General features: G+C 37.5%; 1 protein-coding gene across 1 annotated transcript; it reads left to right on the forward strand.

The window, feature by feature from the left end:
• The first annotated feature begins 1,883 nt into the window (after positions 1-1,883).
• YIPF7 (Yip1 domain family member 7) lies at positions 1,884-17,693 on the forward strand. Its single transcript, XM_058803934.1, has 6 exons — positions 1,884-1,958; positions 3,403-3,519; positions 4,666-4,835; positions 7,205-7,350; positions 11,772-11,953; positions 16,297-17,693. The coding sequence occupies exons 2-6, from the start codon at positions 3,404-3,406 to the stop codon at positions 16,457-16,459; spliced, it is 777 nt and encodes a 258-aa protein (XP_058659917.1). The 5' UTR covers positions 1,884-1,958; position 3,403; the 3' UTR covers positions 16,460-17,693.
• Positions 17,694-18,271: the final 578 nt, after the last annotated feature.

Consider the following 18,271-nt stretch of genomic DNA (forward strand, 5'->3'; position numbering starts at 1 on the left):
GCAGTAGCAATAAAATTTTGTCTTCTTTTAGTGCACTTGAGCAGTCCTTATTTTGACCAGTCACTTTCCTATCATCTACTTAAACTTAGCTTTTTTTAAAATCATCTACTTCTAATTTCCAACTAATATTATCTTCTATTTTTATATTTTGTGTCCATTTACACGTGCATATCCACAGGGCTATTAATATATGTGTATAATTTATATATAATATGTATCATAAGTTATATAATAATTTTATATAAGGAGAGAAATATATATGGCTCAATTTTAAGTTCCTTTTTTTTTTCTCTTTTTGATTTACAGGTGGCTTTTTTGTCTAACTGTGGTATATTAAATGGCTATTAAAGTATTATTTGACCACATTCCAATGCAATTAATTGTAATTTTTTCTATTTAAAATCCTCCTGGGAAGTTTTTTGTCTGATAATTATTCCCACTTTTTTGTAGAGGTATATATATTTGTATTTCTAATAGAAAGTAGCAAAAGTAATCAAATCACTTTTATAGTTTAAATAAACAGGCAAAACCCTAGCAAATCAGGATTTTTTTTTCTATTTGTAAAAAGAAATTTTTGAATTACCTTCCTGAGGGACAGAAGTAAATCCTGTATCATTGCCCCCATGGATTCAGTATAAACAAGATGAAGCCATTTTATCTAAACTGAGATGATCAAACATTATAGAGGTTAGCAGTTTGCTATGAGTTGAATATGAAACTTCACATAGGTGGATGTAGCAGCATAAACTGTTACTCTAGAAATAGCAGAACATAAGGGACACTTAACAATAGCTGTGATAACTACCGTAGTTATATTACCCTTAATCTTCAAAATCAAATGTCACATTTTTTCTTCTTTTCACCATTCTTTACTTCTGAACTCTTTCTTGAACATACTTACTGAGCAAAAACTTGGTAAACTTCATTTTAAGTTATTTTAAAATGCACTTATGTTATAACTCTTCTATAACATTGTCAGTCATGTGCTAACAGTTCATCTTTGTTTTGCTAATGAAATGGAATTATTTGTCTTTCAATATCACAGGATTGAATATGCACCTGAGGCATAGATTTGTTACCTGATAATACATATAATTTAATGTTGCATTCCTTAAATTTAACAGCCCAAGTGCTTTTTGAGGAAACTACCCAATAAATAAAGAAGCGAAAAAAGCAGCCTTTGTTGTGGTTAGTCAAGTTTGTCAAACAAAAACAGGTGTAAATTGAAAAGTCATCTTTGAAGCTTGAAATCTATTTAAAAATCCAGCCTGTGCTGCTGTTTCCTAGTAGCCAGGACTATGGAACAGAGGTTCCTTGCACTGATCCTGGCATGGTGGGCACTGCACTTCAGGAGACAGCTTTGCAAGCAGAGAGAGCCCCTGGAGGAGCAGTGGGGCAGGGGGATGTGCCTGGAGAACAGGGCTCGGGCACTGGACCAGCACAGGGACTTGGCCCAGCAGGGTGCTCAGCCTCCCTCCCTCCTTCCCTCTGCCACAGTGTTCCCAGGGAGCATCCCACAGCCATTCCAGGGCTCTGGCTGCTGGAAACACACCCTCAAATAAGTGTATTCAGCCCTCTGCTTTAACAGGTAGTATTACCCTTTTTAATGTCCAACAGCTCAGCTAATGAGGGCTCCACCAAGGTCTTCATAAATACTTACTTAAGAGGGAATCTAGATTATTGAGTTGAAATATATGGAACAATATTTGTTCATTTTGTTCATTTTTCCTCGAAGGTTCCTACCCTTCTCTGCCCATTGTTGTTAGCTCTTGTTAAATGCTGGCCCTGATATTGATAGGTTGTGAGGTTTTTTTTCCTTCATGTGCATCTGTTCAAATATCAAATTTAGAATCTTATAAATAGCACTAAGCTCATCCCTGTTGAAGCAAGAGGATATTTTAGGTCTTCTTCAACATGTAAATTCAACAGACTGGAGTTTTCACCAAATATCTTAAAACGTAAGTAACCTTAACTCCAAATTCTTTTGGAAAATAAATTTATCTTTTCTGAACTCTGTTAACCCTACCTGGTTAAGCAATTATTTCATTTTGTATAGTGACAGCAAAGGACATTAAATACTTTCTGGAATTGAACTATTGAGGTAGAGCTACCAACTAAAGTTTCTTAAAACATGCCCTGTGTGAAATTTTCATTGAAAGAATGACTAAGTTGTGTGCAATTCCAAATAAAGCCACAGTAAACAGCTTGGTAAAGTAATTTCTATTAATTCATATTTAAAATGTAAAAATTATTTTGAAAACCTTCACAATTGATTAGGAGTTAAGAAAATAACATAAGAGCAATTTCTACTTCGATCTCTAGGTAAAATAAGGAAATAAGTCCCCAAAGATTAGACAATGGAAAAAAATATCAGAAATTCTAATATGCAGCATTTTAAGGTCCCTGATTAAATAGTAATCTTTATCACTTTTATCTTACAAAGAGATTTGCAAAGATCTTTCCCATAAGCAGAGTGTGCTTGATAAATATTGAGATAACTCTAAGAATAACTGCGAGGTCCAAAGCATATATTGCCAATGGCATTTGGAAAGTTGGAAATGAGGACAAAAGTGAATAAAAAGGGAAATGTTAGGAGAGATGAATATCTCACATGAAAATCTAAATAAGTTGGATATGGCTATGGTTTTCAGTCAGGTTATGTAACTTCTCTGTGGGTTTTAAAGGTTTAACTACCTAAGTGCTAGCCAAGTGGTGAAACACATGTAGGAGGAAGGAAATATATGCTTTAGCATATCTTTTCACTGAGGAATCATCCAATCATTGATCCAATTCAATCATCCAGTATGCTGTCTTTTACCAGTCATGTTGCTGGCCAGTGAGAATGTGCCTCTGCTACCACTGATGTGCCAGCTGTGTCCTTGAAGAGAAATCAAAGATTTTGTAAACAAATCTGGGATTTTTTCCTATTGTTTTATTACAGTCATATATAATATTGCAAAACATTGTAAATAGTCATTGTTTTTGAAATCCTAAGTACTTCCTAAAACCTTAATTTTTAAACATTGACATAGGGTCACAATTTTTTTATTGAAAGTAGGAAAATGAACTGTTTAAAAAAATATTTTGTAGATATATATCTTCCTTCAAAATTGCATTATTTTTGGTAACAATATTGAGATAGGAAGTCTGATATACCACTTTTAAATTAATATACTGTAATTTCCAGTAAAAGCAGATTAATTCCTCTTGTTACAGCTAAAGGAATTAAATGGTCTTTTTTTTGTCACTTCCAAATTATCATGAGCTTCTACAGAAAGATTCTCTTGAGTTTGGGGCTTTAGAGTTTGCTATTTTAATTTAAGTTTAGGGCAGTTCAAAACATAGATTTTTGGCTTGTTGTAAAGGCTATTTATGATATTTGCAATCATTTTTTCTAACCAGAATGTCAAGTTTTGAGCAGTTTCACATCGACTTTTACCAGTCTAATTATACCATAGAGGACCAGGAAGAAGGTTGCAACAGCTATGGCTCAGATAAAAACCCCTGTGAAAGCAGAAAGTAAGTGTGGGTGTTGCTTCAGCTTCCCTCTCCAACAGATGGTGGTTCTGGGGCCAGCTTTGGGGCTTGCAGGAGCAGGAAAGAAGTTCAAGACATTATCTAAACTTCCAGAAAGGCAGAATGTTTATTAGTGAATTTTTCTTTTTAAAGGATTTGATTTTGTGCTACTTTTATTAGTAGAGGTGTTACGGCTTGTTTACCTGACAGGAGTAACTGAGCTTCATGTTATTCATGTGAAATTTAGGCTGCATATTGCAGGAAATTCTTTAGGATCCTTCTGAGATTCAAGGAAAAAATTTAAATGTATGGCTCTTTCATTTGCAGTATGGATGGATCTGAGGAGTGTCACCAGGCTGCTGGGCAAAAAAGCCCCAAGTGCCTGGATGTGGGAGTGGCAGTGGCTATGGGGGCTGCAGAGTCCCTGCAGGCTGGCAGGGAGCAACAGCTCAGCTCTTATTCCCCACAGCGAGGACTGGACCCAGAAAAATTCCAGGTTCCCCACACTGAAAATAGCTGAAAAGTACATGGAACATGGTGAATAGCTCTAAGACATGTAAGAAACAACTGCTCGCTTTGAAAATTTAAAAGGGTTTATTAGACTTTGACAAAAATACAACAAAAGGACTACATAAGAAAAAGCTGCAGCACTGAGAACTGCCCCTCATGCATATCATGTGCCCAGTTCATCTGCAAGGTGATTGCTCAGTCTTTTATACCCCTGGGGTTGCATCAGCTAACCCTGGCCACTCCCAAAGTTTGTCAGTCAGCTCTTCTTTGCCATTAATCTGTGGAGACTGCTTTCTTGTAACTTGATTGTTACAAGATCAGGTGTTGCCATGCCGCACCCCCTCGGCACCAAGCTTTTCCATTCCCAGCTGCCCCATGCAAGGGGCACATGTGCCCCCCTTCTTTTTAACTGTCATAGACAACCCCAGCTGTCTGATGGTCACAATACAGGGGGGAAAGGGAACTGTGAGGAGAACAGAGGACATCTAAACTACAATAACATAACTATACATCACTAAACTTTTCTTAACATTCACACAATAATTATCCCTTAATTGCGAGAGCCAACAATCTCATTATCCATCTGTAACAGACGTTTCTCACTGCAGCTATGAGTTTGTGCTTTGCTCCTTGTCCCAGGCGCCAGGCAGAGGAGCAGCCTGCAGGCGGGGCGTTTGTGCCATCAGACATGCTGCTGTCCCCACAGCAGAGCTACTCGGGCAGCATCCTGCAGCCAGCCTGCAGCCCCGACGCTCCTTCCCAGCTTGGTTACGTTGACGGATTTGACGAGGAACCTCCTTTGCTAGAAGGTAAAACGGTGAAAAACACATTCACCCCCTTGTGAAAATTTAAGTTTAATAAAGGACAATAGGAGACAAGGACTACAGAGCAAAGGTTGTTGGAGCTGGGTGCACCTTGGCACTCAGCCAAGAGCACACTGTTATCTTTGGGGACACCCTTTAAATACCTTGTCCCTCACATCAGCCTCTTGCATTTTTATAGACTCTTATGCATGGTAAACTTTTCCTTCAAACTAGTTTGCATGTTCTAAGAATTGTTTAGCATATCTCCTCTTCGGATTTGCCTTTTTAGAGCATGTGTATTCTTTGGTTGTGCTTTTAGTCTTTTTTTATCATTATTTTCAGTTTTAGCTCTGGCTCACACTGTCTTCAGACAGTGAGTGCTGATAGTTGGCATATCTGTAGCAGGTGTTTTCTTCATATGTTCATTGGATGTTATCTCATCTAAGCAGGTATTTTAACAGAAGTATATTATATCACCTATTTCACTACTATGTCTTAGCTTAATTAACAACAGAAATAAAATTATATCATTATAACAAAGTTACTTTAACATTACGCATATAAAATCTATTTCAATATTTGTGAAAAGCCAATATTATAATATGTATCTATAACAAAACTAATCCCACAGACGACATGCAGGATTCCTGGGGGTGCCTCTAACTTTTCTCTGCCAGCTAGAGGATGGAACTCACTACAGAAACTGCAGCAGAGCTGGCAAGCCTCGCTCTGTGAGCTTCAGCCAAAGCTCCTGGCGGCCAAACCTGCGTTTTCTCCTTCAGATCCGCCCTGGATTCCTGCAGCCTTGTGGCCTAGAGCAGATATACTGTGCCACCGCTAGATGACAGCAGAACAATAGCTTTGCATTCATTCCCGTTTCCAAAATCGTTTCCATTCTTGCGTTTATCCTCTGTACATATTGGAAAATCTATAACTAATGAAGATGGATAATCATCTTTTTTTTGCGTAACTAGGAATAGATTTAGGAGTTTGCAGATGCTAAGTCGCTTGTTTCAGTGGGGAAGGAATTGAGAAAGCTGCTTTCAGTTCCAATTAGTTGATCATTTAACTGTATGAGCAATGTCGTTCTTTATGATGATTGACCATTCTAATGCTAGTGGATGATTTTGTCGCTAGTAAAATACTTGTGCTGTATTAGGGAAAAAAAAAAAGGAGAATTTGTCTGTAATTATTTCAGCATAATATAAAATGAGCATCTTCAGCCTGCTAGTTTGCATACTGGAAGGCAGCTGGAGTTTTTACTACTCAAAAGGGACTACTACTGCCTTAAAGCCAGCAAGATCATTCTGTTTGATATAGATAACTGCTAGATCTCTGCCCCTAAAACCCCAAACCATTTAACTCCCCATGTGCTTCACCTTGGGAAAAGGATGTTGTAATACAACTGCTTGTGATCTGCAAGGCTTTAGAGATATTCCTATCTGTGTACCACATAAATCTGACCAAAACCACACATTTTAATGCAGAATACCTTTATATATAAAATGTTTTGACTGAGCTCAAGATGATGGAGAGGTGGAACAAGGTAAAGACTTGGCTTTCCTAACAGATCTAACTCATTGTCAGTCTCAGCCATTCTGGCAGCAGATCTGAACCTAATTTTCCCCTTACTGGAGAATCTCAGGGAAGGTGATTACTTGTGCAAGCTGAAATGTTTCTACAGAAGTTATAAGATATGCCCCAGCAAAGTTAATGGCAGCATTCCCATCATCTTTAATGGGACAGAATTTTCTTCTGTTTCTTGGGGTCTCACTAATTACTTTTTAAATGAAAATTTCTGCCACCCCCCCAAAAAACCCCAAAAACCAAAAAACAACCACGTTACAAACCCCTAAGCCTATAAAGCACTGTATAAAGTAGTATAAACTTGCCTTGAAGGAACAAATGTCATTTTTAAGTGCTTTTGGCAGTTCAGGCTTAAGACACATTTCTTGTCACATTTTCCAGAATTAAATTATATATCTCTGTCCTCAGTGTTGCAGAGTATCTTAAATTCTGCAGTCATTGTTAATTAATGTGTTTCTCAACATCTATGTTAGTATATGTGGCATTAGGCATTAGATATGTGTGTTTTAAATATAGGAAAAACAAATATTTAAAATGCTGAGGCCATTTTTTGCTTCACTGACTAAAATCAGACTTAATACATTAATATTCCAATTTAGAATGAAAGCTGAATCTCAAATATACTGAGTACATAGCAGGGACATTATGTTCCTAATACAGAGTACGTCATCCTACAATATTATCTTCACTGAAGCATTTGTTTGTAGTTTTGTGGTGTCTAACGGAGTTTTGTAAAAGTGTTGTTTTCTTGTGAGCAATTAATGAAATCCTGAAATTTCTTGTTGCAGAACTTGGGATCAATTTTGAGCATATATGGCAGAAAACATTAACAGTTCTAAACCCCATGAAGCCTGCAGATGGCAGCATTATGAATGAGACAGACCTCACTGGACCTATGGTTTTCTGTTTGGCCCTTGGAGCAACATTGCTGATGGTAGGATGTCATAGAAATCTTCAGGGATTTCTTTTCTAACAAGCTCATGCCTAGGTGATAATGAGTGTGAAGCTGCAGAAGATGTAGTACCAGCATAAAAAGAGTCATTTGCTGCCAGTTATTCTGGGATTATGTGTTAAAAATTCCTCCTACTTTCAAAGCACCTGCTTAAAATTTAAATGTAATGTGAAGGTGACATAGGTAAAGTGATGTATTACTTCCAGTGGAAAGAGGAGACCACACCATTTTAGGGTGGGATTTTATATGAACAAAAGGACAGATCTGTGCCATATATAATCTGGAAAGGCTCTGAACAGGTTTTAAAGGAGGGAATAAAAAGGAATAGCATGCCAGCCCAGTTTTTCTAACACTCTTGCTACTTCTTTGGAATTATCTTCTTTCAATGTTATTTTAGAGAGTGCAGAGACAGATAGACTAAAAAAAAATTATACAACTAGAATAATTAGAGAAAAAAGAAATTGAAACAGTCTTTTCCCGCCCACCCCCTTAAATTTGCAATGCCTTCCTATAAATTTGCCAGTACCTATTTTATATTCTTATTTTATATTCTTTGTTCTGCTTAACAAAATATAGTAGCCTGTATTTGACCTCCTTCTTCTGTATGAATGTAGCTTTCCTACAGGAGCAAAGTTAACAGGGTTGTGCAGAACTCCAAATTCATCTATATACCCCTGGCAACGGGGGCTCTCCCGTGTTGCTGAAGTACAGCTCTGACTGCCAACAGCAATTCATCAGACAGCAGTAAGGGGGGACCTTTCTGGGAAGGGCTTTACTGCCCTGCAACTGAGGTCAGAGGAAAGGGGCTCTAATTCTCCATTTCCTCTGTGATAAATAGTGCTGAATCAGAAGATTCTTGAAAGTTCTTACTCAATTTGTAATGTCAATGCAGTACCTTGAATGTGCAAACTGCTATATAAATGGCAAGTAGCATTATTATTTATGTTCCCATAAAAATAAAAATCTTTTAAAAGGGTGGAAGGGCAGGAGGAAAGGGAATAAAATGAAAAGAAGGTGGGAAGCTAGAGAAGACAGGCTATTTTCCACCTGGAGAAATAAATGTATGAGGGTAGTAAAAAGAGAAAGTTGAATTAATTATAATCAAGAAAATGAAAGGAAAGCTAAAAGAAAGAACGGAAAAAATGTTTCCTGTTGACTTTTCTTCCTGAATAGCCAACAGTTATAATGAATATTAAACTATTATTATTGAAATAAATTACTTTAATTATCATATTTTTGCTGAGATACTATGCATTTTAGGTGTCATTAGAAAGCCAAGTACTTTCAATGCTCCAGTTTTAGGGCAGCAGAATACCTCTGACACAATCCAGTGTTTTTGTTCCATAACTTCCCAGCAGTAAGCCTTTGGGTTTATCTTAGAAATTCAGGCTACCATTTTATCTCAGATGTATTTGAATACTAACGTGTCTCTTCAGCTGTGTAAACTATGATATCCTTCTGTACTTAAATAAGTATCTTCTGATAGCACCAGGAACATAATATGGTTGAGAGCTTGTTTCTAAAAATAATGTATACATTTTCTTTAGTTTCAGCTTTTTAACTATGGAAAATTATGCAAAGATATTCTTCAAAGGGTAGCAGTCCTTTCAGAGAAAAAGAGGAAAGTGCTGCTAGCCTGGCAGCAGCACTTGTTCTTCCTCACCTTAGTGTAAAACAGGGCAGCTCCATTGTAGATAGAGAAACAATGGCAGCCCCAAATTTAGCAGAAGCCCAAGTCTCAGCTGCTTTGCATTTTACACTGTCGTTTGAATGAAATCAGATTTCCCCATCCTCTCCAGCCAACGGTGGTAGCACCCACTCCAGGCAGATGCAAGCAAGAACACAAAGTCTGACTTTCTGCTAACCTTGCTCCTTCCACAGGACAAATTTAGCTCTTTCCATTCATCAAAGCCTGTCAGACTAATCAAGCCTGATTCTGGTTTTGCTTACATCACTGTGAACTGGGAGTATTCCCATGTGTGTGAGTCAATATATTTACATATGTTAAGTAAGAATAAAATTGGAACCAACATGTTCAGCTGCTTTTTTTTTTTTCACTTCTCTCACATCCTTGCACCACAAATCCAACATTTCACCAACCAGAGATCTCAGCTAGGTGCTGGTGCTAGTGCTTCCTTCATCTCTGGCTCAGGAATTTTTTAATCTTAAACTAAGCTAATAAATAAATAGTGCTGTGTAGAACAGTTATATACACTGAAACAGTCTAAAATATATCTTGTAGTTCATGCATCTGTTTTGAGACAGAACTTGGTTTATAGCAAAGGCTGCCCCAAACCATTGTGAGTGTTAAGCTTACTGTATATCCTTAATGACTGGAGTTCTAGTTGATAATTATCTGAGCTAGTATTGCTCTCCCACACTATCTCTAGCTATCATTACTTTTATTTGTTCAAGCAATTTTCCCTGATTATTTTATACCACTAGAACGCAAATGCCGGCAAAAAAAGTCTGTACCTAAGTAGGAAGATTTCTTTTGCTGTGATTTCAGGAATAGATCAGTCTTTATGGTGGAAGACAGAAATGGGGAAAAGGCCAGGATGCTGGAAGGATATATTGGCAACCTGGCTGGTCCTGACTTAACCTTGAGGACTGGGAGCAGAGGAGAGCTCAGCAGTGAGCCAGGTCAGAGTGCAGACAGGATAATGGTGCTGATGTAAAGTCAGGTCTTATTAACTCAGGTTGCATTTCACATTCATGAACTGCTCTCCAACAAGAGCTGGTGAGCTGCCACCAGCCTGCAGCATCGGGACTTCCAAGCTGTGTCATCACCAGGCCTTCTCCATACTGCTGCTTTATGTCTGTCCAGCTCAAATACTGCTGGCATCCAGTGATTGATTTCCACATGCATGGATACAGAAAGAGAGGTCAGAAAAGGGTCCTCAAAGTTGATTTCCCCCAGATTTCATTAAAATGTAGGGATAAGTAAAGCCAGAGATCTTCTCAATCCTCCTTAGCCATCATGGAAGATAAACTAGCATCACAAAACATGATAAAAGCTTCAGCATGTTTCCACTTAATCTATCTCAACAGAATCCAACCTTAAGCCACAGCATTATTAGGAAACAGAGACCTTCTATTAGTTTTGAGTCTTCTGTGGTTTGTCATATGCAATATATCTATATATATGATATATATAATGTGTGTGTGTGTGTGTGTGTGTGTTTGTGTGTGAACAAGCACACTTATGTTTTATGTATCTGCATACACCTTATTATATATCAGGAAGGTGATGCATAGTGGCCCTTCATTCGAGAAGTTCACTCATGGTTCTGAGTTAATGGTTAAGTTCCAGGTCTGAACTTTCTCCTTCACAGGTGCGTTCTATCATTAGGATTCAAAGTTCCAAGAAAAAAAATAGATTTCTGATCTATGAATGTTTATCTCATATACAGATGTGAAAACGACAGTATTGCATAGCCAACTTTCAGCATTTAATTTGTTAGAAGCTTGAAGAGAGACAAAAACATATTTAACAGTCTTTTGTGATGGTTTATTTTGGGGAGTGAACAATGCCCTTATGCCTGGAGGGATCCTTCAAAATGATGACAGGAGATGAAGGAATTGGTGGTGCTGTGGCCACAGTTGCCTGCTTTACTAGCTTTGTGTATAAATTAGAAAACATCAAGCTCCAGGCTGCCAGGCTGGTACCTTTCATAGGCAATAAATTCAAACAAAGGAATAAAACCTAGAAGGGAAAAAATTCTGGGATTTTTTTCATTTGTTAGAACAAAAAAGAACATAAGCTGACAGTTACCGCTGAGTTTTATGTTGAAATGAACATGTTGTGTTGGTCTAAGCACAGAAATGTATCCTTCTCATGGTAGTCAAGGGAAAAACCAGTCACATTTGCCCTGAAAACCACCATAATTTAAGCAAAATTTTCCCAATTTTTTGCAGACCTGTTTATAGCTGAAGGTTTGTAATAAAATGTGAAGCACATCAGGTAACCTGGGTCATCATGTTACTTAGGACACTTTTTCACAGCCCCATATACACTTATTGAAAAGATATTCCCTGAGCCTAAACTGATTTTTAATGACTAAAATGTGCTTTCCATAATTTCTTCTTAGTTTGTTGCCAGTTAAACTTTCTCAAATCTCTCAACCAATTCCAGTTGTGCTCAGAGCCCCATAAGTAAGTGAGAATCAGCCTTGTAACTTTAAGTTAGCAACAAGCACATTTTGTCAATTGCACTTTGGAATTATTTTTATGCAAAAATCACTCAAAAGTATCATCTGTGGTTCTCAACTGAACTGATGCAGGTGAAGCAGAGAGAAAGTGTCAACAAGAAATAACAAACGTAAACCTAAATGTGTCTTCTGCTAGCACTTAGTGATCACTGCTCACTTCTGCCAGCTCATACTTCCTCTTATTTATTCCAGGCAGGGAAAGTTCATTTTGGCTACGTGTACGGGATAAGTGCCATCGGGTGCCTTGCCATGCATGCCCTGCTGAACCTGATGAGCGTCTCGGGAGTCTCTCACGGCTGTGTTGCAAGTGTGCTGGGCTACTGCCTGCTGCCCATGGTCCTCTTGTCCTCTGCTGCAGTTCTCTTCTCTCTGCAGTAAGTACCAGCCTATGGCAGTGGGAGTCCTGTGAAGGACAGTAAGTCAGGTGGCTGGCGTTGTGCAAAACATTTTATAAGTGGTCGTGTAGTAAATTTTGGTTTCTAAAACTGTAACACCAGTTTGATTTTATGTTTAGGTGGAAACAGACAAAACTGGACTGTATTTGAGAGGGCTGTATGCATAATTTAGATGAGTCTTCAATTCCACCTCATTCCATTTGGACTGGGAGCGCTTTTGATTTTTGCAGCAGCTTCAGATGTGATTTTTGTTTTGCAGACCCAAACTCAGGTATCAATTTTAAAAGCAATTTCTGAACTTTGGGCTTATATAGCTAGTTCTCTTGCCTCTTTTTTGTTCATAGCATCTGGCCTCCCATCTTTATGTTTACTTTCCTACTGACTTCTGTAGGACAGAATGAAATAGCCAAGTTACCCTTAATGATGTGGAGAATTCGGACAAGATATAAGTAGACTTGTGTGACAGTGTTCACAGGGATTCTTGGATGAGGGAGAGACGAAAGTTGTTGACTCCGTGTTCAGAAGGCTTGATTTATTATTTTATGATATATATATATTACATTATAACTATACTAAAAAGAAATAGAAGGAAAGGGTTCATCTCAGAAGGCTAGCTAAGAATAGAATGGAATGAGTAACAAAGGTCTGTGGCTCGAACAGAGAGTCCAAGCTAACTGGGCTGTGGTTGGCCATTAATTGTAAACATCCAAGATGGGCCAATCACAGATGGACCTGTTGCATTCCAGAGCAGCAGATAACCATTGTTTACATTTTGTTGCTGAAACCTCTCAGCTTCTCAGCAGGAAAAAATCCTAAGAAAAGGATTTTCATAAAAGATGTCTGCGACAGACTTGTATATTCTGAAGTATAGTTATGCAAGTGCAAGCCTGAAAAAAGCAGAATACTTTGAAAAACCAAATGTGTAGTGATGTAAGTATCTATGCACATGTGGGGGGTTGTTCAGTCATATTCTCTGAATAGGAAACTTTTTGGCAAGCCTCTCATTTCTCCTCGTTCAGGAAGCCCTTTGAGACAGAGTGTTTATCTCCCTGTTCACTCACAGCAAAGTACAAGCAAGTTCCAGATCTTGCCTGAAGGCCTTGAGCAGTGCTTTTGTCTATTGTTAACATGTTATTAATGATGGTTTCCCTCCTTAGTCTTTTTTGTTCGCTCATATTTTTTAACTCTCCAGTCTGTAACATATGGAACCTAGCAGCTGATGAACGAGAAAATGCCCATGTTTGTTTTCTTTGGAAAAGCATTTTTCTTATATATGTGCATATTTATTTATTTATATTTTAAGGAAATTATATGGTGGAATGAATTTTTGGAAAAAATTCTTGTTGCATGTTTCTGAGAAGCTATGATGGCTTAACCTGACCATATCCCATGTATTACAGTGTTTCTGAGCTGTCTTTGATAAGATGGATGATGACACTAAAGAAGCTGTTTATTCTCTGTTCTCCTACACTTCCCATATTTTCTTGATTAACCTGTTTAATAATCCAGCCTAATAAAATGTGCAGATACATAATCATAAGACAGATGGGGTGAATTCCAAACCAGCTGTTACAACTGTGCAGGGTACTGTTTTCTGTACATGGAGTCCCCAGGCAGACACTACACGTTTGTAAAATGCTGTGAATTTACAGAAAGCCCATCTTTTGAAAATCTATAAATACTAAAATGTGATAGCCTTGACAAAAAATGAACTGGTATTTCTGAAATGAATTGCTAACATTAAGTACCTATTGACAGGGTTCTGCAGTCCTTTCTCATTTGGTATATGAAACTGCTTGAACATATCAAGTACCAAGGTTAATTATTGCAAACATGCTATTAAAATTAAGTGGCAACTTTAAAATCCAACATACATTTCATTTTTTTTATTTTAAAAAATATTTTAAATGGTAAAAGAAAGAAAAATACATTTATGATTTTTAAAAATATTTATAAAAACATTACTTCTATTTCAAAGTTCAAAGAAATAATCTGGATTTTTTTTCACCAAAAGTATACATAAGATAATGCACTCATCTATGGCAAAGATACATACTAATCTAATAATTTTCAATTTTCATGATTAGCTATTTCCCTAATAATAAATAAATAAAGTAAATAAATAAAGCAAAATATGGAATGTTTGGAGTACTGAATAGTACCAAGGAGAATACCAGTTCTCTTACTCAAATTTGCATGGAACTAGATTTGTTTGTGTCCATCTATACTGTTTTCATGTGTGAGCCCAAGTTTATTAGGTTGTTTTTCTGGAAGAAATATCAATAGACTTTTTTCCTGCAGAAAACAGCAACAATTCTTTAATATCAAATCCCCAAACAGGGTGGTAAAGTTACTTCCTTAACTAAACAGTGAAGGAAGTTAATGTAAACATGAAGAAAGCAATTCTTACACCCAGCTGATACAGAGAACCCATTTGGTGACAGCATCTGCAGGATGTGAGAGAAAGAGAAGTGGAAATGGTCCACTCACATGTGTCCCTCCATCTCAATCTCACACCAGTACAGCCCCAGTCCTCTTGGCCATTGTAAGCATGACCTGTGCTTTTTGCCCTTCTGCCGTCTAGAGGATTTGACTCTCCTGGACATGCCAGACAGAAAACTCTCTGCCAAACCATTCATTTTAGCAGTAACACATTGTTAGATTGAGGACTGAATTTGTAAGTGCACAGAGGTACCTCTTGATTCCAATATGATTTTTATGCCACCTTTCCATCCTGCTCTCTGCCAGTCCTGGAGCAAACCATGAGAGGCCATTGGACTTCAGTGCAAGGTGGAGCAGTCACAGCTCTAAATTGTGCCAGGTTGTTACAGCCCCCAAAGAGTCATTATGTTAGCTGAAAATTGTCATTGCACAGTATGTTCCTATTGCATACCATCCCTCTGCCAGCAAGGGTACCTGCTCAAAGAGCCATCCCTGCCAGCTCTGAATTTCTGGCTCACTGTTTAGGTGAGCAACTTAGCATCTCCTTGGAGGAGAGACCAGCAACTTGCTTTGAAAAACCCAGTGGAATTTCCCTAAATGCCACTATATTGGTTTAAAAAACACTTAAACCGAGGATATTAAATCACATGGTCTTTAATGTTTTATTTTTAACTTGTTGAAGTTGCAATGAGGTGCTGAGTCACCATGAAATCAATTCTTTCCTTCCTGCCTCAAAGGCCCAAGAGCTGGCCTGGTGACTGGATTGCTAAGAAATCAACTAATTTATGTGATGTGAATGCATTAAGTAAACTAAGTCAATTACATAAGGACAGCTTTATTCATCATGGTTTAGTTGCAATAATTATATTAGTGGAGATAATTTCTGATAAAAGGACCTACCTGAGTATGTATACACAGTCAGTTTTTCCCTTGTGCTTCTCTTATGCTGATGATTTGGGAGAGTGGGGAGCCAGGAGGGCCTTTAGGAAGTGGCAGAGGTTTATTCTTTCTCCAAGTCCTTGAGACTGACGCAGCTAAAGTGTGCAAAGTAGCTATCTCATTATGTGCTTCAGCAGTGTATTATGCACATGATCTCATGCATTTTACAGAAGCAGGCTGCAAATAGAGTGCAAATAAAGCATATGTGGAACATTATTTATTGGCAAGATTTTGTTCCCACAGGGTTTAATAGTGAGCCCTCTGTAATCTGCAGGAGTATTTCAGTGGACTTTTAACCGTAGTCCCATAATCATCAGTTCTCCAGGCCTCCCTGCTCCTGGAAAGGGGCACAGTGTAACTTCAAATGGGCTCAGCTGTCACCAAGAGGTAGGGTGGAAACTTACAGTCCTTTCAATGTGCAGAGAAGGATGCCAAGATAAGCAAAATGTTTTTCCTTGGTGGTTCTTTTCCCACTCCTTACTTTGTGCTCAGTGTGCTCACTTTTTTAAAAGGCCAGTCAGGCTTTTTCCTGGGAGACCTTTCTGCCCGTCCAGCTGGTGTGAGTCTTTCAGAGCCTCTCCTGAGTGTCTAAGGCACCCTTAAAATCTGTTCTCTGTGTTATAAACTTGGCTAAATTTAATATTAAACTTAAGCAGCTGCATCTGCTGGAGGCCCAGATTTATTTGTAAATGTGCAGTGTTCTTAGCAGTACTTCTGATGAAGCTTTTATCCAGGCTGAACACATTTTTTTCTGTTTGTAGTTACAATTTTCATTTGCTCTCATGCTTGACTTTGATTGTGTCAGTTAGTTCTTGGTTCTTCCATTGGGTGTTACCCATCAATGACATAAACTTAAGTTTGGTAAGATTTGATGCTACACTTAGTAATATGTGGACTCTGTCATGTTTCTTTTGTGTTACTTTGTTTTGTTTTTCTCCTAGGGGGACCCCAGGAACTGTGTTAGCCCTGTTTATTATTGGATGGTGCAGTTTGTCAGCCTCCAAAATTTTTACGTCTGCATTGGCTATGGAAGGACAGCAGCTCCTGATTGCATACCCATGTGCTTTACTTTATGGACTTTTTGCACTTCTAACAGTTTTCTGAGATGTATTTTCTGGTCTTCTCACAGGCTGTTTATGGTTGTTGGAGGGACAAGGGTTTATTTACTTATTTTCAGATTGCCTACAGTTAAGTTCCATTAACAAAATTAGATTCTCTGATTTACTGTTTATTTCTTAATGGCTGATAATGCAATAAAAAATCAAGCTAACAGGTAGATAGTCTTAAAATAATGGTGTTTTGACAGTCATACAGCTTAAAGAAAAGAAATTATATTGAGAAGGTAGTAAAAGTGCAAAAAAATATATCAATTATAATTAAAATTAAAAATCATGTTCTGAGTATTTATAGTATAATACATATGCTAGAGAGTAACTAGAATGCAATTATGTAAATATTTAATGGACATAGTAAATCAAGCAAAAATGCATATTTATTTGCTTTAAAAAAACCAGCTTGCCATGTTATATAATTACTAATTATTGTCCAGAATTTATATGTTTGGGTTTGAGGTTTTTTCTGTGACAAAAGACTGAGTGACCTGGTTTTGTGACATTGAAGAATTGGCCAGGAATAGGCTGATACAATAGAGGGAACCTAGGAATGTTGTCTTGTTTTTTCTTTTTTCTTTTAAAGAGTGCTGGTGTCCAAAACCCCATTGTACTGTTTTTAATGCACAGTAATGTTTTATTTTGAAATTTTCACAAAACCACTGCCTGCTGTAACTGCAGGAAAGCACCAAACAAAGTAAAGGCAGCCCTAAAAATGTCTCCTGAAAGAACTGTATTTGAACAGGCAAAATAAAAATCTCCATCATTTTATCTGCCCCTCAAAAATTTATTTGCTATTTTTAGTTTTAGGGGAACCAAACATTTACATAATGGCAATAAAGTACAGAATGCACAAGATGATATTTTAAAATATAGTATTAGAAATATCAAGCCATTAGGAGGAATTGGAGATAGGTGCAATCACAACATAAAAAAATCTAAGTATGAAGTAGAAGAGAAAATGAAGATAGTTGTAGAAAGAGCTAGGAAAAACAAATGGATGAAATAAATGGAAATGTGAGGGAAATAAATGGTAGCAGATTATTTCTTCAGTGTCTTATGGTGCCTTTCTTCTTGATGCATGTTCTTATGATCTTGATTATCCTCAATTGATTGTTTTCAATTCTTTGTTGAATTGTTTAAAAAATATTTTCTTCCTACACAGCGGGACATTGGTTCTGGGACAAAGGGTCCTGATGCTGCAAGCACTTAGGCAGAAGCTTAGTATGGCAAAGCTGTTCAAGAATACACAAAATTGTATTCCTAATCCTTTTCAGTTCAGAGGTAAATTAGATGATCAGTTTGTCCTCAAGCTAGTGACTCTCTTTCTGAATTGCAAGAGCCTTTGGTAAAAATATTTCTCATTGCTGTCGTGTTTGGGTTTGTTTTTTTTTAAGAACTCTTATGCAAGCCATTCTAGAATTCATTTTACTGAATTCCAGCAGAACTCGTTCAGACTACAGGTCATGAGAAGTAAACAAAAGGTAATGTATACTTATCTGATTCCTTAAAAAATCACAACTCATTTATGGAAAAAAATGCTGCATTTATCCATTTCTTTACTGCAAGCTATGAAAATGGGAACAGAGAGGCCAAATTGGAGGCATGACCCTGGAGCAAATTGTGGCTATAACTAGGCAGGACCTAGTTGCATATGAGTGGGAATTGTGTGAATTTGGAACATCAGCAATTGTAAACATAATAAATTTGGCCCTGCTGTATCAGGGAGTAAATCTGACAGTAATAAGGCACAGATAAACGTGTCAAGTGACTGCAGGGTATGGATATAAAAATCCAGCACTTTGAT

Source organism: Ammospiza caudacuta, chromosome 4 (genome assembly GCF_027887145.1).
Source record: "Ammospiza caudacuta isolate bAmmCau1 chromosome 4, bAmmCau1.pri, whole genome shotgun sequence".
In the NCBI taxonomy this organism is placed as follows: domain Eukaryota; kingdom Metazoa; phylum Chordata; class Aves; order Passeriformes; family Passerellidae; genus Ammospiza; species Ammospiza caudacuta.